The sequence below is a fragment of the Brachyistius frenatus genome, unplaced genomic scaffold (genome assembly GCF_029030835.1).
Source record: "Brachyistius frenatus isolate BFR_SWC_R1_liver_20210118 unplaced genomic scaffold, ASM2903083v1 Contig_20, whole genome shotgun sequence".
Classification (NCBI taxonomy): Eukaryota; Metazoa; Chordata; class Actinopteri; family Embiotocidae; genus Brachyistius; species Brachyistius frenatus.
Genome location: NW_027210619.1, coordinates 5,522,274 through 5,545,922, shown reverse-complemented (window position 1 = coordinate 5,545,922; position 23,649 = coordinate 5,522,274). Strand labels below are relative to the sequence as shown.

The window sequence follows — 23,649 nt, the reverse complement described above, 5'->3', positions numbered from 1 at the left end:
GACAAATGAAAGCATGCAGCGCCTCACAGGGCCAAGCATTGAGCCATTGTGCTCGCAGAGCAGCGTCAGGCTAGAAATGCAACACGTGAGAAAGCTGCTGCATGAGGACACTGTCCTTTAAACACAGACACAATAAAGATGGGATGGCTAAGGTCAAGAGGAAGCCTCTCCACCTTCTCTCTCAGCTGCCACACATTTAAATGTCAGTGCGTGACAAAAGCCAATTGATTATCCACCTTCCTACAAGACTCTTAAAATGCTAAACAACAAATTGAAGTTTCGGTGTGTGCAGCAGTATCCGACCTGTCTGCAGTACATTGTTCTCTCACCATTCATTTGTGTAAAACCCCAACGGTTGACAGAGAGAGACTTGATTTCTAATGAGACCTGGCATTGATCGTGGCAAGACAGACAGAGACTGAGAGAGCAATAAACACAGAGACGGCAGTGGGGGAAAAAGAGAGACAGACAGACAGACAGACAGACAGAAAGAAGGTAAGAGGTCAGTGTACCTGGTAAGTCTCTCTCTCCACCCAGAGCCAGGCCATCTTTGGTCCACTGTACCATCCCTCGGTAACCCACAATGACACAAGGGAGAGTCACTGACTGACCAGATATGACCACCTGGTCCTTGGGCTGCTGGGAGAAGTAGGCTGCTTGGGTGGCTGCTATGGGGGGAGAGGAAAAGGGATAATGTGAATATTATATCTCTTATAAATCACATTTTCCATGATGATATATCGACAATTCACACACAAAATAGCTGTAAGATATACAGTTCAGAGGGTAATGGCATTATATTGCTGCCAACAGAGATGTAGTTTAAGAAAACTGTAAGAGGTGTGAAAAAAGCAGGTGGGCTCACTCACTCTCACGTGTGAAATTATGACCCCCCCCCCCTCCTCCTCCCGCCTTAAATGTGGCTTGTAGGCGGTAGAGTCAGCTGCTCCTCATAACTTATTTAACTCTTTCCCAGCACCATATGCTCAGTGACATGAAGCAAGCAGACTTCTGGGGAGGAAAAAAAAATCTGCCACATTTCATTGTGCTTTTTGTAAAAATGGATGTTAAACAATCAAAACTCCATTAAAGTTCCCGGGGGAGCCATCCGTTTGAGCCTGCTGAAAGTTGGAGGAGACACCTGCCGCCGTTTCGCTGCTGTGTTTAAGTACGGCGTGTGGGCTCTCCGGATTGGCTGGCTCGCCTTCACACGCATACAGAAACACAGCGTGAATACGGATTCACAGCTCCAACTGTTTGTGCCACTATGCTAAAGATTGAGCATTACAAACCCTACTGGCAGGGGAACATGGCAACTCTCCAGAGGTAACTAATCTGTAGGGGAAGGTAGGAGGAGAGCAAGCTGCAGTTGGTTATCTAAGTGGGGTGTCTGTGTGAGTTGGTAAGAGGACTTTAAAAAAAAAAAAAAAAAACTCTCACTCTCATTCTCCTTCTTTGTTGCTCAGTGGAGAATGGAAGGGAAGAGGGACAGAGGAAGATAAAGAGGGCTCTATTCAGGCAATGCTAAGCCTCCCCCCCCCCCCTCTGAACTGCTTCTCTTGGTGGGAGCGCTTAAACAGACAGGGCTGCCCCCCCCCCCCCCCTCCGGCAAAGAAAGCCACCACTGAAAGGAGGGCAACATACGGAGGCCAGAGACGCGCTATTGTCCCCTTGTCCCTCTCTTTTAATAGGCCTCTTCATTTCCAATCAATCCTGCTAAATGCAAGTTTAATAGCTTTTCAATAGCAGCTTTTCCCCCCAGAGGGTTGCTGGGATTTTCTCTCCCTCACCCCTTTTCTTTTTATCCGTCTCTTCCCCCTTTTTTTCTCACTGTATTCGCTCTAGTCTCCCCCCCCCCTTTTTTTTTTTTTCCTTTTTTTTTTTTTTAAAGAGGGGGGGCTTCCGAGGTTGTTGGCAGTGTTTGTTCGGTACTCAATTAACCACTTCATCTCGGGGTGCACCGTGGACTGAACCTTACCCCTCGCCTCCCTCACCCTTTGCACCCTCCCGTCTCCATCACCCAACAGCACAATTAAAGCCGCCAAACATTGAGCTCATCAGGAACGTGAGTTCTCCACCACTCAGACCCTTGAGGTTCTCAAGAACTGCCTTAAACCCCATTTTCACATGCGCCCATTGTCTCTTCTTCTCCATCTGGGCCAGAAGAGGTGTTAATAGAGAGTTGGGGGGGGGGGTCAGAGAACAATGCATGTTAGCTCACCAATACTGTCTGCCTGTATATCATTTTACCAAAGGGCTTTCAAAGGCGATTAAGCTGTGGGTGCAAACAGGTAGACTGTATGCGTGTCACGCTCCGTGGATCAAAAGAGGCCAATTTGAGAGCGTCAATGAGAAGTGAAACGTCTTCGAGCTTAGGCTATTAGGCATTTAGTGAAGGCTGGCATTTTCCCGTCATACCTTCAAAACTGCTGTTTTGACAGCGTGCCTGCCTGTCCCCAACATTCTGCCTTTATGAGCTATCGAGCGTTTTCATATTCCTCCCATTGCAGAACGAGTTGGGGATTTTCCTCTTTGTACTTGCAACAGTACAAACATTGATTGGAATTAAGTATCTTGCCCAGAGTATCTAAATGTTTACAATGGGTGATAATTCACTGCTTTGCGTGATTGTTTAGATGGATTACATGCATTGGATTGTTTCTCTTTACTTCACCCATGTACAATTTATCATGCTCGCAAATGGACAATTAACACCACACGCACATACACGTATACATATGCCATACAAATATAGAGTACAGAGCATGTGCTGTAGAGAATGTCTTCATGCCATACGAATGATTCATTGCTCTCCAGATCCCTTATTGAAAATGCTCAACAGAACATCTCGACTGGCTAATGACTCATGCCAGATTCCTTTAATTCCTCCTTGCTGAATTAGACAATTCTTTGACGGTGTATTAGCAGCTTAATTACATGAATACATTTCTGACAGCGAGAGAGAGAGAGAGAGCGCGAGAGGAACAGCAGCAGACAAAGAAATAGTGAAGGAAATGCAGTCAGAAGAAGTAGGGAGCTGCAATGTCGCATACACACATACATGTACACAAGCGCACAGCATAGTTTTCAGGGTTTTTCCACCAGGCCAAAAATGAATCGCATTCAAAAAGAAAGACTTCAATCCCCTTGAAATTCCAACATTTCTGCAGTGGATGTGTTTATTTACCAATTGTCTTGAATGCTATGCAGGTAAACATGTGCAGAGTAGATTAGTTGTACTACATGCGAGGTGCATAATGTTACATAAAATGGTGTTAAAATCTGGTTTTGAAGTTGTCATCACCAGAGATGCAACATTTACACTGTTTCTTACCTCGCTGAGTGTGTGTGTGTGTGTGTGTGTGTGTGTGTGTGTGTGTGTGTGTGTGTGTGTGTGTGTGTGTGTGTGTGTGTGTGTGTGTGTGTGTGTGTGTGTGTGTGTGTGTGTGTGTGCGCAAGTGTGTGTGCTTTTCTATTCCCCAGTAACAAGGTCAAAACACATTTGGCCTGATACATTTTAATCCGGATTTCTCAAAATGGAATATCATTTCACGCCGCAGGATGCACATGGGGCTAAGTTTATGTGTGTGCGCATTTCTGTCTGACTGTGTGAGCTCCGTGTGTGTGTGTGTGTGTGTGTGTGTGTGTGTGTGTGTGTGTGTGTGTGTGTGTGTGTGTGTGTGTGTGTGTGTGTGTGTGTGTGTGTGTGTGTGTGTGTGTGTGTGTGTGTGTGTGTGTGTGTGTGTTTGCCTGTCGGAAAATGTGTGATGCGGGTTTACGTCTGTGTGTATATGGGTGCATCTGACTATGTGAATGAGTGTGGAGGATGGGACAGTGTTAATAGGGAAAGCAACTTGTCAGGCACTGGAGGGCACATTTAGTGGTTACTTTGACACAGTGACTTTGCTGTTTCTGTCACATGGTCGGTCGGAGTTAAGTGCAAAACAGCCTCCCCAACTTGGACGCAACCTATTAAGGAGCTTTGCCTTGACCCGGGCACTGCCCTCACTCTCTCTCTCCTTCATCTGAACTGATAGGGATACAGCCACATCAGGAAGGATCAGGAAGAGATGGACAGATGTCAGCAATGATCCATCCACCACTGGACATCTGCCTTGATAGAATTAGATTGAAGCAACCATTCTATGTGTGTGTGTGTGTGTGTGTGTGTGTGTGTGTGTGTGTGTGTGTGTGTGTGTGTGTGTGTGTGTGTGTGTGTGTGTGTGTGTGTGTGTGTGTGTGTGTGTGTGTGTGTGTGTGTGTGTGTGTGTGTATTCCCCGGCCATGATGTTAAAGAATGAGAAAGATAATGGCACTGCAGCTGACCTTTTTAGATACAATGTGGATCTAACACACAGTGTGTTTACTACCACCTCACCACAGACCTTCAAATAAAACATAAAGTACCTTAACTCTGTTCATTTTCTCATGTTTTACAATAACACTCGAACGCATATGGACCCTCTGCAATTTGCGTATCAGCCTCATGTGGGAGTGGACGACGCCATCATCTACCTGCTGCAATGAGCTGTCTCACCTGGACGGAACCGGTGGCTCTGTGAGAATCACTTTCTTTGATTTCTCCAGTGAATTTAACACCATCCAACCACTGCTGCTGAGTGAGAAGCTGCAGGTTGGTGGGGGGGGTGGACGCGTCCACCGTCTCCTGGATCACTGACTACCTGACAGGCAGACCACAATTTGTCCGACTGGGCAGTGTTTTGTCTGATACGGTGGTCAGTGGTATTGGAGCTCCTCAGGGAACTGTTCTGTCCCCCTTTCTGTTCACCTTATACACCACTGACTTCCAGTACAACTCAGAGTCCTGCCATCTGCAGAAGTTCTCTGATGACTCTGCAGTGGTAGGGTGTATGAGGGATGGATGGGAGGACGAGTACAGGGCAGTAGTGGAGGACTTTGTGGAGTGGGCGGGAAGAAATCACCTGCTCCTGAACGTGGCCAAGACCAGAGATGGTGGTCGACTTCAGGAGGAAGACGACGGCTCCACAACCGCTGAGTGTTCTGGGAGAGGATGTGGACATAGTGGAGGAGTACAAGTACCTGGGTGTGTCCATCGACAGCAGACTGAACTGGAAGACCAACATCAACGCTGTCTACAAGAAGTCTGTCTCCACCACCTACTGCAGGGACAGCGGAGCACTTTCTCCTACAGACTCATCCAGCTCCGCAAGGACCAATACAGGAGATCATTCCTGCCCGCTGAGAACAGACTGTTCAATAGCTCACCTCTGGTCAAATCCATCACGCATCAATAACACCGTTGCACTGTTGTTTGTTTGTTTAATTCATTGCACTGTTGTTTAGTTTAATTTAATATTATTCTATTTTTATTTGTAGAAAATGTGCATTTTTAAAAATTTTTACTACCTCTATTTTTTATTCAGTAATTTTGTATTGCTTTGCCCTGCATGTTTGTATGCTGCTCCATCCATCCATCCATCTATCCATCTATCCATCTATCTATCTATCTATCTATCTATCTATCTATCTATCTATCTATCTATCTATCTATCTATCTATCTATCTATCTATCTATCTATGTTGTTGAGAGAAACTGTGTTTGCAGAGAGTCCCTAATTTAGTCCTGATTTTATTCCATGTCCTCATTCCCATCCAGAGCAAACGGTGCAACATCCAGTCCTGTGGGGTCTATAAATATAAGTGCTCTCAACTTGACTGGACAATTTGCTCTGTGCAGTAATAATTCAACATGTTAAAAAATAGCACCCAATATACTCGTATTTTTGCCCCAGTGGCAAAGGCAGAATCCTGAGCCCAGTTGGGGTGAGTTTTTCACAATAAGAGCCAGAGAGGAGAAAATGAGGAGGAAAACAGACAAAAACTAAAAAAAAAAACCAGTACAAAACAAGGCAATTGGCAAAAAAGTGTCATGCTTGGAATAAACAACCCCTTTCCCCAAATGCCATCCATTGTGCCTTGTCTAGATAAGGCTTCTAAATCGGGCTGGAAAATGGGAGCTCCATTTCTCTCTGTATGGAATTATTATCCCTTTGTTTTGAGTCAGCCTCTTTTGTCTTCCTTTTCCTGTGTGTGTGTGTGTGTGTGTGTGTGTGTGTGTGTGTGTGTGTGTGTGTGTGTGTGTGTGTGTGTGTGTGTGTGTGTGTGTGTGTGTGTGTGTGTGTGTGTGTGTGTGTGTGTGTGTGTGTGTGTGTGTGTGTGTGTGTGTGTGTGTGTGTACAAACAGTGCTGAGTAGTAGCTGAACCAAAGAGCATGTCCCAAAGGGGACACTGCACCCATCTCATGTTTGATCTGGCTACTAAGCTCATTACCGTGACTCCCACAGAACTTCTGAGTGCTTGAAGGAGGCTAACAACAGATACCACCCACCAGCTCATAGCAGTATATGGCACCCAACACATGCACTGCATGTGTGAGCACCTCTGTTTTTGTCTTTGACTTGGACCGTTGCAAGCAGCTCCAGCTTGTGTCTCTGCAGATGGTCTCGTCTCGCACACCTTATAATGCAGCCTGGGCCCTCTTCAATACTTTTCTCTCCCACGTTGCATTCCAGCTGCACTCCCACCCACCCACTCTCACTATCTTTCCTCCCATTCTGCATTTTTGTGCCCAAATTGCAGTCTAACAGCTTTTTAAGAGCTGTTTTGCTGGAGTTTAATCCTCCTAGCCTCCCCTTTCAGCCTTTATTCCATTGTGAAAATCTTGGCTCAGACCATGGCCCTTTTTAGAGAGTGGACCCGCTCATCCACCCAGCCCCGCCATCCCAACCCCCACCCCTCCTCCTGCTGCTTTGCTGATACCCCCACCCAGGGCATTCTCTTCCATTCCTGCATCCATCTACAATCCAGCCCCATCCTCTCATTCCTCTGCTTATCACTCATACGTCTACAGTCAGTGAGGCATGATCCCTTAAATCAATGCCCAGCAGCCCCCCCTGAGAGTTATAGAAGGTGTTACTAATTGTTGATTTGCTCTCTCTCTGTGGCACTTTTCTGCCATCACTCTGCTTTTCCAGACTCTGTGTCAACTTTCATTTCTTTCCAGACTCTCCCTTGCACTTTCTCTCCCATCTCTTCCTCTCTTCTATCCTGTATCCTCTGTCCCCTTTCTCTCACTCCCTGTATCCCTGGTGTGAAAATCACAGGGGTTTGTGTCAGCTTGTCAACACAGCACTCAAGAAAGCAGAGTAGTGGGAACAACAGGGGGAAAAAGCCACTGTACGTTAGAAAGACCAGAAAAAACTGAGGTAAGGTAAAAATGGAAAAAGTGGGCTCCTGTCAGCTTCCAATTGCGAAGGAGCGAGCCTGAGAGGGGATTGATGGAATGCTGTAATCAGTCCGTCTCCAAGGCTGTCACCACAAGGTTTTTCCCTGCTGGAATAGGGCGCTGCGCACATCAGGGCAGCAGTGAAGCTGATCGCTTGGATGAGCAGCGGCAGAGTTTCTCCCTGGGTAGCTGCTACAGCAGATGCAGTGGATAGTGTAATAGAGTGGTATGCATACAAGGAGAGGAAGGAGGAGGACTAAGAGTGCTGATGTGACACAGTCAGTGTCTGAGCGCATGTGACTGGTTCACACAGTCACTGTGCTGCAGTGGCCGACAATGTGCCATAGATACGCTCATTCTTACACTGTCTTCTCCCACTTGCTTCTCACACGCACGCAGACGCACACTCAGTGTCGTAGGCCCATATATTTAGGGTTTCTAGTGGGCAGAAGCATCTCTCCGAGTATAATTCAGCTTTTACATAGTTGCCCCAATCTGAAGCCAAGAGCCAAAGAGCTGAGAGCTGACTCAGTGTAGACAGATAGCAAGTGACTGGCTGGCTGGCTGGCTGGCAGGAGGACAGGAAATAAAAAGCCATATAAAAAAAAAAGGGAGAAAAGGGGAGGGAGTTGGTGGCGGTATGAAATTGTCTGTACACATCAGCTAGCAGTGTTGACAAGATGTTGATGGAGCTAGTCTTGTCATTTCGTTCCTGCTTACCTCCTGGTGTTTTCACTGCAAGACAGCTGCTGGCTGGATCTGTGTCACAGTTCCAGCCCTTTTCTGTCCCCCCTGCCTTTTCTCTCTACTTCTCTCTGTCTCTCCACCCCCCTGCCCCCCCCCCCCCCCCACACACACACTTTCATATGTGTTTGGATGGAAGGGCTTTCAGTATAATTTACTGTGCTTTTAAATCATTAACTCCTTGTGCTGTTTGCAAAAGCCCTGGTTTAGTGTATGAACAACAGCTGACATGGTGGATAAAAAAAGCAATGGTATACAACATGAGGCAGCTCAGAGATGGGACAGAAGTGAAAAAGAAAACATACATTTTTCCATTCCCATTCCCATCAGCAGACATGACAAGTAAACAAAACAAATATATTCATAAATGATAGATTAAAAAATCCATAAAACAATGAAGGGCTAATGTTAAAATTGCCTCCATCTCTTGCTTTTTCTAAAAGGTGGTGGAGATGAAAACAAAGGAATTCTCTCCCTCAATTCTGTACTGGGACTCTGGGCCTAATGCTCTGGGGTATCAATTAATTTAGTCAAGGGATTTACGGTCTACTCTTCCTAATTGAGCCCAGTGGAGACCCCCTTGGCTCTTCAAGATAGGAAGTAGTGCGTTTCATAATTAATACTTTTTTTCCCTTTATTATTATTATTTTTTAATGAGGGTGGTAATGTTGTAAATGTATGCATCTCATTAGAGTAAAAGGGCCATCTATGCTATTGTTCACTTCTGCAGTGTTTGCTGCTGGTGAGATGAATTAGAGAGACAACCTCATTCAGAAGCAGCGATGGCACATTGAAGTCAAAGCAGCGCTTTTGTGTGCGTTTGAATATAAAATACAGCTAGCTCAATGAGAGTCTCATTAGTGTTGCTTAATATGTGTGCTTTTTAAAGCTTAGAGGTTAATGCCCGACTTGCCTCCATTTCACTGGAGCTCTCTTTAATTTGATGCATAATTCTTTTTTGTCGGCAGCTGACAAGAGCCTCTTCAGAGAAAGCAGCTGAGCTGTGGTGTGAACTCTGCATCCAACAGGAACATAAAGGCACACAAACACTTCTAATTAAAACTGCTTCAAATGTTTCTCCTCGCTCTCCCTCTCATGCTCACTCCACATTACAGAACATATTTCTGAACTATCCTATCTTCCCATCTCTCTGTCCAGAGAACATAACTCCTGGCGATTAAACAAATTACCTCGCCTCCCAAGAGAGTCATGGATCCAGTGAAAACAATAAGTGTGTGATTCACAATGCTGCCACCTCGCTGTTCGTACAAATAGCCTTCAAATTGCCACTTATTGATCAATGTCTGCAGTTAGTCTGTGACCAGAGTTCTTTTTCATGTAGAGGTGGATAAAACACAAGTTTTAAATTAACATCAAACTTTTGTTCTGTTCATCAGATTGGCCGTAACTTGAAAGATTCTTTTAAAATTACTGATGAGTAAGAGCTTCCAGAACACAAGAAAGGGAAGGAAAAACATTACCTGCCGACCTCAATACATCCTGCTTTGTGCTGAGAAAAAGAAGGGAAGGGGAAAACCAATTTCCTGAAACTCAATTTCTTAAGCGTTGATTAGTAAAAGAGCATAATTAGAGTGAAATGTGAAGTCAGGGTTTTTTTTTCAGATTGCACCGCTTCCTCTAGAAAAATCAGGCCATGATTAATGAATGAATGATTAATGAGTAAAGTAATTAATCAATTAATTATTAAGCAAGCACTCTGAACAAGAAATGGGTAGGATGACAGCGAACTGTGGATATAAGAGATGTGTGAGGTTGTGTGTTTGAGAAAAAAGGGTTTAGGATAATCTGCCTGTTTTTTCTGTCAGTTTGTTTTGTCTTCTGCTTCTGAAGAGGAAGAGGAAGAAAGTGGATGGGAGGAGATGGAGGGCTCAGTCTTTGTCTTCCTGTGTCAGGACTTGTGTGAGAGCCCGGAGGGTATAAGTTACCTGTACAGTATATACCAGGGTCAGGTCTTTGAGTTATGCTTTAGTGAAGGCAGATACAGCAACGATGGCTACATTGGGCTGTAAATGGCTGTGTGACCCACAATCAACACCTATGAAAAGGATGAGGGTAACACAAAGTTCCCTTCTCTAACCAGTCGTCTCTCCTCCGCTGTCTTTAACTAGGACACGACATCAATCTTTGATAATCTGCAATGTGGGTCTCTCCTGTGTGACCAGGCTGATGAGACATCACAGCAGGGATTGATGTATGAAATACAGGCTCCAAATGTAACTGTGATATACTGGACCGTTTTAAGTCAAGTTTGACCTTTTATTTCTTCGATATTAATCGCTGTAGTGAAAGAATATATGTGTTCATCCCTCCCCCAGGAGCTCTGCACACTTTATACTTTGGCATGGGTTTCTTCCATACCTTTAGCTAAGAGGAGGTGGGATTTTTTTTTCTTTTCATGTCAGCCAAAAAGTCCCCAGAGGTGCAACACAACAGGATATGGGACACAAAATATTATTTTATAAGCGGATGGGTTTATTGTTTCTATTAAAATGCAGCATTACTCTATAAAGCTGCATTTTTCCATCTTCCCCTGACACCCGGAAACACAACCTCAAAGCAAGAACATGAGAGAAGGATCTTTCATCCCTGCATATTTTTCCTGCCGTTTACTGCTGGCCTTATTAAGAGAGTTGTGAGTGACGGAGGCAGACTGTGCCGGGAGAGTCTCAAGGGGCTTTGATGGAGGCAAGCGACGGAGCTATAGCGGGCTGAGGGCAAGATCATGCTTACATTTATCCACTCTAAAGTGCTTTATAAAGTTCTTTGTCTTCGTAGCCTTTTCCCTAACGCGCCTTTCATTTCTCTGTTCGTTCCAGTCAATTGTTTTTTTCTCTAACGGCCACCGGCTGGACGAGTGTTGCATTCTGGCCTAATCATACCATGGCATTACAGATTTCCTCAGAGTCAACTGTGTGTGAATAGGTCTTTGTCACACTGGGTGGGTTGGCTCATTGACTGTGAAACCCTGGACATATGGTGGCTGTGTGCTGGGATGTATCATAGCAGTGAATGCCATGGGTTGGGCTCTTGACCCTTGCATGGCCTTTAACACCTTCCCGGCTGCACCAGAGTCTGCGGCTTGATGAACTTAAACACTTCATTGTGCGCTTTGTTTTGTGGGGTGTTTTCTTCGGGGTTTAAGTCCAAGATGAAAAATGTGCAGTTTGCAGTGGGGGCAGATGTGTGCTGTGACTGTTTTACCAAACACATTAGCACACGCCTTTTCTTGGGCTGCAGTGGCACACGCAGATCAACACACACTTTTGTATGTAATACCCGGTTAGCATGATGGAAGTAAAGTAACGCTGGAAGGTAACTGCACCAGTATCTTCGGTGGCCAGACTTTTACAGAGAAAGTCTGCTTTTGTCATAGTACAATAAGGCCGCTAAGTCTCAAAAACGTCTAGAGTGTCCACTACAGTGACACAGCCACCCAAATATGACAGCATTAGAAAGGGAAATTAGTTCAGCTGCTATCCACATGTCTGGCAATGCTATAAAGATAGGAAAAGCTACCGTTTAGCTTTTTAAATATGCATTTTGCACCCTTTCCTCATACATTATATCATCTGTCTGAGACAGGACTGTCTTCGCAGGTCACATCTACTGAGAGGCCTCAGGTTTGGGGCTCTGATAAACAAGTGAAGCGTTACAGGCTCTTAAGCTCATCTGGTGAGATGATCGATCATTAGACAGAGTGTTGAGATAACTCCCTCAGCCTGGCTGCTGGCTACCACTGATCCCATATCACCCTCGCAGGATATGGTATGAATCACAGGAAGTTGAGATCAATCTATATAGATTGTGCCGCATGATTACAAATGAAAAAAAAAAAAAATCCCATTTGGCTTAGCCACTCGAATGCCTCAATGTCGGCTGTATTTGTGTGAATTTATGTGTATATGTGTGATGTGTGCGTTAAATAATAGCTTTTTAACTTTCTCCCTTTAACGATTTCTGATATTTGTTGAGCCCTCTCTACAATCTGTCCTACCTTCACTCATTTACTTTGCTTAGTCCAGCCTGCTCTTAAATCTCCCTTCTTGAGGGAGTCGTCTTTTAAATCTTAATTAAAACAGACCCCCCCCCCCTGCCCTCCCCACCACCACCCTCCACCCCCCTCCCAGGGGCTGGCTGAAAGCAGCTTAGAACAATCAAGAGAACGGATTAGAAGTGAGAAGAAAAGAAGAGAAGAGGAGATGCAAGAGGAAGGGAGGGAGGGGGGAACAACAACGAGAACGGAACGGCAGAGAACAATATTGAGAATGACCCCCTGATCTTCTCTCCTTCCCTCTTTGCTCCTTCTCTCCCTCACTTTCAGAGCTCTGGAGTCTTGGCCTGACCTATTGACATTCAGCTTCTCGGCAGATTAAGCAGCGAATGGAGCTTCTGGAAAGGGTAAACACACTGGAGGAACAATGACCAACAGGCGGCAACCTTATTGGATTCTAATTAACTGCCAGGAGAGATGGCTGGGGGCATGTTAAGTGCTGTGGGACACAAGTTAGAGCCCCAGACCTCAAGTAACACAACTCACATCACCTAACCTCCCCTCCCTCTTGGTAGATTGTCTCTGTCTTCCCTTTATCTCCCTCTGCATCTCTCCATCCTTTATTCTTCTTCTCTCTTTGGAATCTATTTTCCCACTGTTTCACGCATGGCCCATGAGAATGGCAAACAGAGGCTTTTAAAAGCACTCCTTAGAGAGCTATTTGCCATCCTTCTTTCCTAGGCTGCCTCTCCCTCTTTTCTTTTTTTTAACAAGGTGGAACGAGGCTCATCCCCTAGAGGTAACTGTTTGAGCGATAAGGTTAAAACAGGCTGAAAAATTGGGAGAGATTATTTGATATTAAACAGATTGAATTATCTGTAGTGAAGAAGAGGGATGAAAGAGAGCCAAATCATTTTTCTGCATCGCCCTCGGGAGGAGCACTACTGAAGGGAGTGAGGGCGCTAAATGGGAAGGAGTGAATCGCTGATGTTCAGTGGTCACAAGTTTGAAAATACAACCACTTCTTTTCTCTTTTTTTTTTTTTTTTTGTACTTCTATCCCAGTGACCCGGCATGCTAATTTGAATGTGAGTCCAAGCAGGTCTCTCTATACGTGTGAACTCTCTCGCTGGTGCAAAGAGTCCTCAGTCTTTGAGCGGTCCCCTGATTAGGCCAACTCACAATGATGCAGTGGTTTCCGGGGTCCCCTGTATGAAACCACAAGTACTAATTAGACCGGTCTCATTAATGTGTTAGTGTGAGAGAGGGCCCAGGCCATCGTGGGTTGAGGCTGACACAGAGGGGAGAAAAAGCAATGCCCCATTGGAGACAGGCCATCGTCACCTCGGCAAGCATGTAAAGCAATTCATTAATTGGTGTGAAAACACACACGCACACACTTAAAACCATATGTGCTCAAAAGCACACACTCTCACACCTCAGTGCGAATAAACATCCTAATGTTATGGGTATTCCACGAACCCATTGCTTGTTAACACATTACCTGGGATCAAAGAGGCAAAAGCTGGAGGGAGAAGACGAGAAGAGTCATTATTTGTTGAGGAAAATTGCACCCAGTGTTGTTTGTCCTTTGGCAAACCGGGCAGAATAGAGGTTTCCTCAGTTTCATAAAACGGAAGGATCTCTTTCCTTCGTCACCATCATGTGAGAGTCTTTGAAATCCTCAGAGTACTTTTTTTTTTTTTTTTTTTTTAATCAAAGCTGTAAGGAAATGAATCAGAGCTTCAGTTGTGATCTGAGCCTAGAGGTATAAGAGGGATCCACATGACCACTGTCCATTTCCACACCATTACAGCAACAGTCATGGCTGTAATACGTTGAATTGAGCCATTGATTTCTCTCACCCACAAAACTAGTCTGTGCCAGTTCTGAGATACACCGAGTCCTTTTTTAACAAAACATCACATGCGCCGAGTCAGCTCACACAAAATTTTAACCTAAGCCATAAAAGAACACACACTCATTCGTGCGCACAAATACACAACCAATACAATATGTCCCAGCTTGCGTTCCTGGAGAGTTAAACAAAGGACTGAGTTTAAATTGGCTTTTAAAGAATTCCCCAGAACAATCAGGGGGTTGACTTGAGCTACTATAGTGTGTCACAGGACTGTTTAGAGAAAGAAGGGTATTTAGGCCGAGGTCTATACTGCAGAGAATGGCTAATCTGAAATGTGACGACTCAAGAGCTTCTCTTGACCAGCTTCAATAGGCCTCCAATCAGGCCTAACTGCCCTTCAATCTTTGGTCAGATGTTTTAACTGGCCTGTGATTGAGTGGATTCATTAAGGGCCAATTTATCTCTCCCTCTTCCACAGTCCTAAAGACTGATGACATGCCCAGTACACCCATGCACCGCCTACGCATGAACCTGAACCGATGCACAACTGTATTGGCACATGAAGAGCATCCAATATAACAACAGTGACTGGCTATGAACACAGTCCAGTTAGTTGAAAATATCATTTTTTTCTCCCCTTAAACTGTGTTTGTTTCTCTGTTTATAACAGGCAACCTACATGTGCTCATCGTGTAGCTTTACCACCTTAAAAATTCTGTCTAGAAAATTGTCCCGGGCCGTGTTGCCAGTGACGGCTTTGGCATGTGGCTGTGTTGAAGTGTAATCCCACCGGAACAAAGTAGTAGGCCAGGTGAACCTGTGGCCTCATGAAGACAGAGACCCTCCCAAACAAGCCACAACAAACAGCTTTCAGTAGCCACTCTCTGCCTTTGATCTGAAGGAGCTGAGATGAGATCTGTCTCCTCTTTCCTCTCTTTTTCTTTTGCCCTTTTCTCGTTTTCTTTACATCTCCTTATATGTCCCTTTCCCCTCCTGCTGAGCAGGTGTTTTAAATGAGGTGACTATTCCGGCAGCACTGGGCCGCACCTCAAAGTGCAGCCTGTAAAAGGGGCTTTTTTTTCTCCCTCCCTCTTATCTCCTTTCCATCACCCCATCTCCTTTACGCTACCTTTTCCTTTCCCTTTATCCTTCTCTGTCCCCTTTACTCCTTTTAACATGTTCCCTCGCACTCTTGAATGTAAAATAGAGAGGGCCATGCCTCTCATCTATTTGAATTCATCTACACCTCCTTGTCTATCTCCCTCTGCGCATCTCTCTCTCTCAGCCTATTGTCTATTTAGCTATACATCTAATTATGCTGTCTCATTTATGTAATTAGTGCAAAAATAAATGGCTGCCGTAGCTTTGTGTCTCCCCTTCAACCCTCCCGTTGCAGGCTCCGAGAAAACAAATTATGGAGAACAATAGGTACAAATGGCTTCTGCACCAAACCACATGATGGATGCAGCCTGGGTTCCCTGCATCTCATCCCTTCCTTTCCCCCTTCCTCACTCACTCTCTTTACTCTCCCTCCCTTCTCCATTATCTCCAGCTCTATACAGTATGTCTCTGTTTGGAAACAGGGGAGGACTTGAGCACTCTCGCCCAACTACCCTATCATTGTATGGCTGTATCATCTGTCTTGCCTTCTTGGCAATGACACTATATTCACACTGACATCATATTAAGCAGGGTCCTTTTTCTATCCCTTTCTTTTTTCTTTCTCTCACTGCTATACTGTCTCTCTCTTCCCCTGCTGTTGTCTCCAGTGGTACTCTCTCCTCCTCTACCCCCCAGAGCATTCTATACATCATGACTGCAAAGCAAACGCCTGGGACTTTCTAAAGCAAACAGCAAGCATCCTGTGCCATAGCCCCATCTGTGGATAGTCTGAGCAGGGAACAATCAGTCCCTCTCCTCCTCTGCCGTGCGTTCTCTTTCCACCCCCCTGGGATCTGCACGGCACTAGGATGCCTCAGTCAGACGGGTGCAATGTGCTGGAACAATGGTTGGGCTGCTTCCTCCAGGAGGGGTGTTAGGTTTACCTCAGCCAGTTTGGGAAGCACTTAGCCATGTGTTCTTGCCCCCCTAGCTGCAGCTTCACAGGAATGTGGCAGAAGCAAAAAAGCTTTCCTCGTCCTCTCCCCACAGCCCTCCGCTCAAGCACACTGACACATGCACACACAATCACTTTCTGCGTGTCCAAGTGTACACTAGAGATCTAATGTTTAGCCTAAGGTGTTTGAATATCAACTTTCTATTAATCCCCCTCAGACTTGCAGTCAGTTACACCTTTGTTGTTTTTTTCACCTCTGCCGTGCTGGAAGAAAAACAGCAGGTTTGCTTTACACCAATACAATACAAGCATATCCATTACCTGAAATTCTAGGCTTCTGGCAGTAAATCCCTTTGACCCCTCTGCCTTCCTTTTCTTTCTCCCTCTCCCTCCCCCTCTTCTCATGCTGAGCCTATTGTTGTCTTTACATCAGCTTTCTTTGCCCAACAGGCAGCAGGAGAGAGAGAGAGAGACACACCTTACCCTCCTACCAGTTCAACCGCCACCCACACACTTCACTGTTACTCACGTCTCCACACAGCTCAATAACATTAACATGTTTTGCCATTGAGGGAGCTGCAGTTAAAAGCTCGATCAATATGCTTTGACTGACATCCCTCACTTGATAGCAAATTGGCTGCCTTCTCTCCCAGACCTCCCAGGGTAAGTTTCTCAGCCCTGTCCAAAATTCCCTGCAGAACAAAAAATGTAAATAAAAGACAAGGTTACACTCTCTGCAACCCCATCGCAAAGTCTCCTGCAACAACAAAAACAACAGAGCAGCCTTTCATTGTTCAGAGGCAGAAGAGACCGAGCCACAGCCAACCCACTATTTTGGTTAATAGTTGAGTCACTAACACAATATTAGCCCTGGCGTTACAGGCAGTTTGAACTGACAGGAAGAAGAGATGAAAAGAAGAATAAGGAGGGGGCCCGGACTTCAAGGAACAAGTATTTGGAATATTTAGTCCCACAAGGGTAGGCACTGTTTCCATCGCTAATAAAGTGAACAGCAGGCAGGCAATCTCCTGTTTCCTTGAATGTGTTTTTCACCCCTAGCTGGTAAAGGAGATGACATGTCCTGAGAGCTGGAGCATCATTAATTAGACAGTTGGACTTTGACTAATCGCTTCAGAAAGAGCACACAGCCCTGAAGATGCCAAACACTCATCTCAGCTTATCATCCACTGCCCCAGTGAGTGCCCTTGACCTCTGTGCGTGTGTGTTAAGGGTGTTGCCTTTGTGAACTTCTTGTGAGTCATTTCTGGCTGATGTGCACATGCCATAAGCCTCAGTGCACGCTGCTGAATATCTCAGATGTCCTATTTATTAAGTGCCACTGACAATCAAATTTCAGACAAAGAGAGTAAAAAGTAAAATAAATCAGCATCTAGTGCTAAATAAATGTCATCTCATGGTATTGCTAACTGAACTTTACTTTCTGCTGAGACCCTTCTCAGCTGCCAGAATCCTTCTCCAATAGAGCTATCTTTAATACAAGGTTAAGAACACGGCTAGTGAAGATAACACAGGAACAGATATTGCTGCAACGCAGAAGATAAATTTCAATTTGCTGTTGGTTTCTGTGCCTCAGCAGGAGATATGAAATTCTTGTCTTGCAGGGCAGGAATTGATTGGAAAATAGAAATGAATGTGTGGTCTAGTATGTCTGTGATTTTTCTGTTGTATGTTGCTTTCTGAGCTTAGGGTCTTTTGAAATGGTGATACATCTCTCTAGAAAGAAGTGACACTTGCATCTTAGCAGGAGATAAATGCAATACAAGTCTTTCTGAAAATAGCTGCTAATGTATGAATGTGACTGTTTCCCTTGGGGGGGGGTTAATGACATGCACAGAATTAATCTCGCTTTCCCCCTTTTTCTCTATTCTTTCCATGACTGTGTTTGTACAGAAGAATAACAGAGTAAACAAATTTGTGCCGTCCCCACCAGTCTGTATGTTGATGATACAGCCTGAAGAGCCATAGCTAGGGAAGAAGACTCTAGGCAATGGCATGAAGCTGACACGGCCCTCCATTGTCCTATTCCCTGTCATTTCCTCCCCGGATGCTCCAACTGCCCCAGAGGAAGAAAAGGTGAGGATGTGCAGAGACAGACACAAGGAGAGAGTGAAGACAAAAAGACGATGGGCGTGCAGGGGTAAAAATAATACTGGAAGAGGCCAAGTGCCATCAACAGTTTGCTACTTGGCTACTTCGCCTTCCTGTGTTGAGCCATACCAGCGTGCACATCCAGTTAAGTTGCTAACAGCTGATAACAAAGCCTCAGGACACACTGCCAAGTTCTTTATCTGTGTTTACCCGCATGGCAAAGCTGATTAGAGACAAGCAACATTATGAAGCCCCATTGTTTCCTTTCTCCTTCCAATTTCTTCTTCCGTAAATGTTGCAAGCGCGTGTGCAGGAAGAGGGAATAGGAGGATATGAAGAAGAGCAGAGACACTGGCATGTGTGCATGGCAGGTCTTTAGGATAAGAAGAAAGAACAGGCCGTTATTTCAGATCTCGCTCATTCATTAGTTAGTGCGTGTGTGCCTGCATGCACAACAAAACAGTTTGTGAAAGTGAAAATCTCAACCAATCGGCTGTTGAACTTTTTAAAGTTCTTTGAGTTAAATACTCAACTAAACTAAACTAAAACTAAAATAAATACAACATATATCTATACTTCAAACAAATCTCATTACATTAGATGTGTTGCCACAAGTGATTCCATAACATTCAGATACATTGTTCAGTACAAGACTCCAGCAGCAGAACCATTACACAGAGCTCACAAAGACAGGAAATCAAAGTAGAGCAGAAATTATCTATAGCTTTGCCATGACTATGTCTCCTAAATAATGCAAGACACTTCTGTTCCAGACTCAGCTGCATTCGGATTCTGCTGCGTCTGCACTATTGTGCACCTCATATCTCACACTCTTCATCGGCTGGCTGGGGTTCTTGCCTCTGAACTTCCTACCACTTACCTACTTTATCGCCAGCCATTTTATCGTGGAGGAATAGAGATGGAATAAATGTGACGGGGTGGGTGTTGGAGGGTGGAGGGTGGGGGGCTGCATGATTGTGTGAGTTTTTTGGACAGTGAGAGACAAGAGTAAGAAGATAAAGAAAAGCTTAACAATGCTCAGCAGTCTTCTTTCCGTGTTTACCCGCTGCTTGTCCGCTTAATCATCAAGACCTGGGTGACACATACAAGTCTTATCGCTGCTACAAGATTCCCCTCCCTCCATACCTCAACCTCTTAAACTTTGCTTTGCTCTGCCCGTCCTAACTCCCTCCACAAAAATTCAAAGAGCAGCAGAATGGCAGTTTATAAAATATGCACAGTTCCCTAAAACAAACCTCTTGGGCCGCCTTGCCTCTGCATCCACAAGCATACTGTAGTTGTGCTCCATGTGGAAAAGACAAGTCTTTGGTAATGGGGAAAGGAAAGTGGACGGGGTGGGAGGAGAGGGCTCGGCTTTGGTTTATCACTTCTTCAGCTTGGTTTCAGCTCTATGTTTTAGTCTGTGTGTGCCTGTATGATGTACGTATAGCGAGCAGGCTTTCAACCTTTGGTGAAAGTCTGTCATCTGCCTCCGGCCCATTAAGCAGATACACTCTCATGTCCTCGTGTTCCACAGTCACACATTCTGCGACCAGGCAAAAGAGTTGAGAAGAAGCAAGGTGGAAAATTTCCACAGCGTTTCACTATAGTGAGACGTGAGTGGCGACACGACTTAAGAGGAAGGGAGAGAAACTTGTAATCTCAGCGCACAGCCTTTGAACTTGGCCCGATGAGACGCAAGCGACCCAAAGCGAAAGGTTCCAAAGAAGAGCTCACTGAAGATTACTCAGAATACTGATGCAGTGTGGAATCCAATTCCTCTGGGAGCCCAGGGGACTATCCGAGAAAGTAAATTATCTGTGTTGTACAAGGCGGCATACATACAAATGTATGCAATATGCCATACATAAATTTTAAAGTGAAGCCATGTGTTGTGGCCAAATTTTGATACTACAAATACATTTCTGAGTGCAACTAATTTTGTGAATTGTGAATCTATACGAGACTGACAGTAAATGAGGTCTAAGGTCTCATAGGTTCTAATTAGGGCAGCTGTTACCATTTCATTTTTTGTGCGTGAGTGTGAGAGAGAGAAGTTGTGTGTGTGTTGGGGTTGGGGTCGGGGGAGAAATATGCCACTGTTTGGCCACCGCTCCTTCTCATCCAGCTGTTGCTAGTCAGTCAGGCAGCGGAGGTTCACTGGTGTCATATCCCTCCCCCGAGCTCTGAATAATGACAAAACCATGCAGAACCAAGGCTGAAGGTAAAGATGTACAAACAACAAATACCTATTTAGCATGCTTTGTCATTTGCTGAAAGCTGGTGAAACTCAGTCAAGAAAGTACAAACACTGTATCTGGCTGAAGCAAAGATATAAAAAGCCCAGAGGATTTAGATTTAATTATTCTATCTTTTGTCCCTCCCAGAGAAGATCTGTGTCAGTGTGAAGCTGTTGTATTCTCTTACATTTAAATTTAATAATTTTTTCTCAAAGTGTTAATACTATGCACGAGTCTATCGACTCTGAAAAACGCTGATAAGTCAACAATTGCTGTGTTAATTGCTGAAAGTTTCTTTTCTTTTGCAACAGCAGTAGCACACAATTATTCATATAAATTGTACCATCTGCTCAAAAAGCCGCCTTGTTCATAATGATTATATCTATACTGAAAAACATATGTTTTCTCTATCAGTCTATGCTAAAAGCTGCAAAGGATTACTTTAATAATAAGTTTGAAACATCATACGCTAAAAAAACATACCTATCTAAGCCGGACATGCATCAAAACACTAAGTATTTGTTTTCTAAAGTGCTTTTAATTTGTGCTTTTTTTCCTTATAGGATACCACTCAGTCTAATTTTCATTGATAATGATTAGGTTGAAGCATGGTGAATGTATTTTGTTAAAAGGATTCATAAAAAAACAAAAAACTGGGCAACTCAAATCTGCAAACAAAAAGCAGCAGGGGGTGGTGGTACTGATGGTGTGTAGAAGAGGGTGGGGGGGGGGGCAGACAGGTGCTTTATGTCTCTGCCTGTCTCAAGAAAAACAAATGCTCCTTCTCGCAATTTGTCTGTCTCACTCATTCTCTCTATCCCTTATTTACTCGCTGCCCCCACCCCCACTATGTCTGTCGTGCTCCACCACCAAAAAGCGTGTACCCGGGAGACTGCGTCCGCGTCCCCCCCCACATAGACCATGCACCTTTTTGTCCGTTTACGCACGATGTGATAATAACTTCAGACTTAACCATACCAGCCCTGAAGAAACCCCCTATTGCTTTTAGTTTCTGCTTAATGGAAATGCGCGTGGGGACCGGTGACTAACTTATGGGGAAAAGATGCAGACCTCTGCGCGGAGATGTTCTCAGTGCTCTCACTCTAGTTATATTGTTCTCACCTGCTTAAATGTCCATCCTCAGCGTTGGACCCTCACGAGGAAATGTATTGTGAGTGGGCACACACGCGCGCGTGTAGAGACCGCAACGCGAACCCCCAGTTTTTGAATTCATATAAGTTATATATATATATATATACATATAAGTAAACTTTCTGTTCGTGCACCCCGAAACAGTACCCTTGTGCCAAGCCACTAAAAACAGAAAGCTCGCCATCCTCAGACATCCGGTATTTGAACAAGAACAGAAACAATCACAGCAAACCCGGATTACGCAGTGACATTATTCATTCAGGATTGCTTGCACACAGTGAAGCCTCCTGATGTAATCACTCTTTCAAAACTAATTAAACATTCACTAGCAATTAACAGCAGTGAAATGTAGCATTGCAGCAGATCAGTTGCCCCACTATGAACCAGCGCACTGAATGGCTTGACGCAGCGCGCCAGAACCGAGCGCGGTCCATCCTCTCCACCGGTAAACACCTGCATGCTAAATAGTAACAAACAAAGGTATGTCTTACCTGTAACCATAAGGCAAAAGATGAGGTATAACGAATACATTTTAGTTGCTCTGGCCGCTGATTGCGTTGCGTAGAAAGATTCTTGCTCCGTCTATGCGACTGAGCTGGTTATGGTCCACCGCGGCACCAGGATCAGGATCACTGGACAGACGAGCGCACTGAGATTCGTCTATAATAGCATCCAGTGTAAAGAAATGGTCCAGACAGTTTGTAAAGTCTTAGTTAACAATACATCTCCATTGTTGGTAACTTTCCCCTCTGCATCAGCTTCTTTTCCACTGTCCGTTCCCTGCCACTCTGGCAGAGCTTTTGCCTCTCACTGTACTCTCTAGCAGCCCATTAGTAAATCGGGCGTTTCAGTCAGTAGGTTGGTCCACAGTCCACTTTTTAACCCGCTTGAGCATGCTGCGCTCGAAAGCAATCTCTCCTCCTCGACAGTGCGCAGTGATAACCCCGGTGAAGTTGCCTCTCCGCTGAAGTCTCACTCTGTTCCCTCTGTAACACACTCACTCCCTCTCCTCTCACACACACGCTTCCCCGGTCGCTCTCCACGGTTTACTTCTCACTCCCTCTTGCCAAATGGAAATGCGTATTGACAATCATCTGGTGGTAAGGTTCACCAAATCTGTCAGGAGCTGAGTCGGTGGAGCCCCTTTGCCTCAAATGCTTGCAAGGGGGCCCAGTGGCCCCCGCCCCCAGGGGGCTGCGATTGGCTGAGCGCGCGTCACGAGGAGGGTATTGAAAAACACTTATTCTCAGTTAGTTGACTGCCCTAACATTTTGTGGGGACAGAGATTTGAATTATATCATCTATCTAGAGAACAGAATAATGGACAGGTAATGATGTTCATGTTTTGTGGAAAAATGTAGATTGCTGTTTTTTATGGTACTGCAAATCGACTGTAATATCCTACAGAAATATTATAGTGTAGTCATACCATTCATGGTAACTACCTCAAGATATACATTGATTTTAAAATTCTCTAATTGTTAACCCGAGTACATCTTAATTTTATACAGGTATTGCAGCTTCTTGATTTTATTCAGAATCCATGCAAAGACTTATGAGGTGAAGTAATGTTCAACAAGCGACTCACTAAATTTCATAATGAGGTTTAAGAAAAATGGTTAGAATTACTGACATTGATTTTGTTTTAACTAGAGACAAACTCTTCCTTCCTCTCAGTAAAGGTACAGAGCATTTCTCCTCTTCTGTCAATCGGGTTATTTTTAATGTCCAAATCAATCAACGTTTTCCACCACCCAACAGGTTTAAAAATGAATTAAGGTGAGCTGTGTGCAAGCATTAGTGCAAGATGAACTGCAGATGTTTTGCCAGATTGTGTAATGATCCCTTAACTCTAAAAGCTTACGCTTGTAAAATAATAAATAATCAATGGTCAAAAAAGTAAAACTGTCAGCGTCACTACTTTTGTTGATGAACTTGTTGTCTCTGGTTTAATCAGTTTAACCCAGACTTCTAAAGCTATTTGACCCAACTCTGCTTTATTATTTCAGTCAGGCATTATGAGTTTGTAGTTGTGAATGCAGTTTACATTCCTATACGTTTTTTCAGTTAATTAGTCTTCACTGTCATACAGTGAGCACTAAAATGAATAGAAGAAAACGGAATCATTATCATATTCAACAAAAGCTAAGGCTGTTATGAAGAGATGAAAACACTGCAGTCTATCACATGCCTGTGGCTGTTTGTAGGC

General features: G+C 44.5%; 1 protein-coding gene across 2 annotated transcripts in view; it reads right to left on the bottom strand.

Annotated features, from left to right (window-relative positions):
- kirrel3l (kirre like nephrin family adhesion molecule 3, like) overlaps nucleotides 1-22,572 on the bottom strand; it is a 36,120-nt gene extending 13,548 nt beyond the window's left edge. For both annotated transcript variants that reach the window (XM_069696234.1, XM_069696235.1), the window contains exons 1-2: nucleotides 21,932-22,572; nucleotides 513-668 (exon numbers count right to left, since the gene is read on the bottom strand). In XM_069696234.1, the coding sequence (XP_069552335.1) occupies nucleotides 513-668; nucleotides 21,932-21,971 (196 nt within the window). In that variant the 5' untranslated portion in view covers nucleotides 21,972-22,572. The remainder of the gene's footprint in view (nucleotides 1-512; nucleotides 669-21,931) is intronic.
- Nucleotides 22,573-23,649: the final 1,077 nt, after the last annotated feature.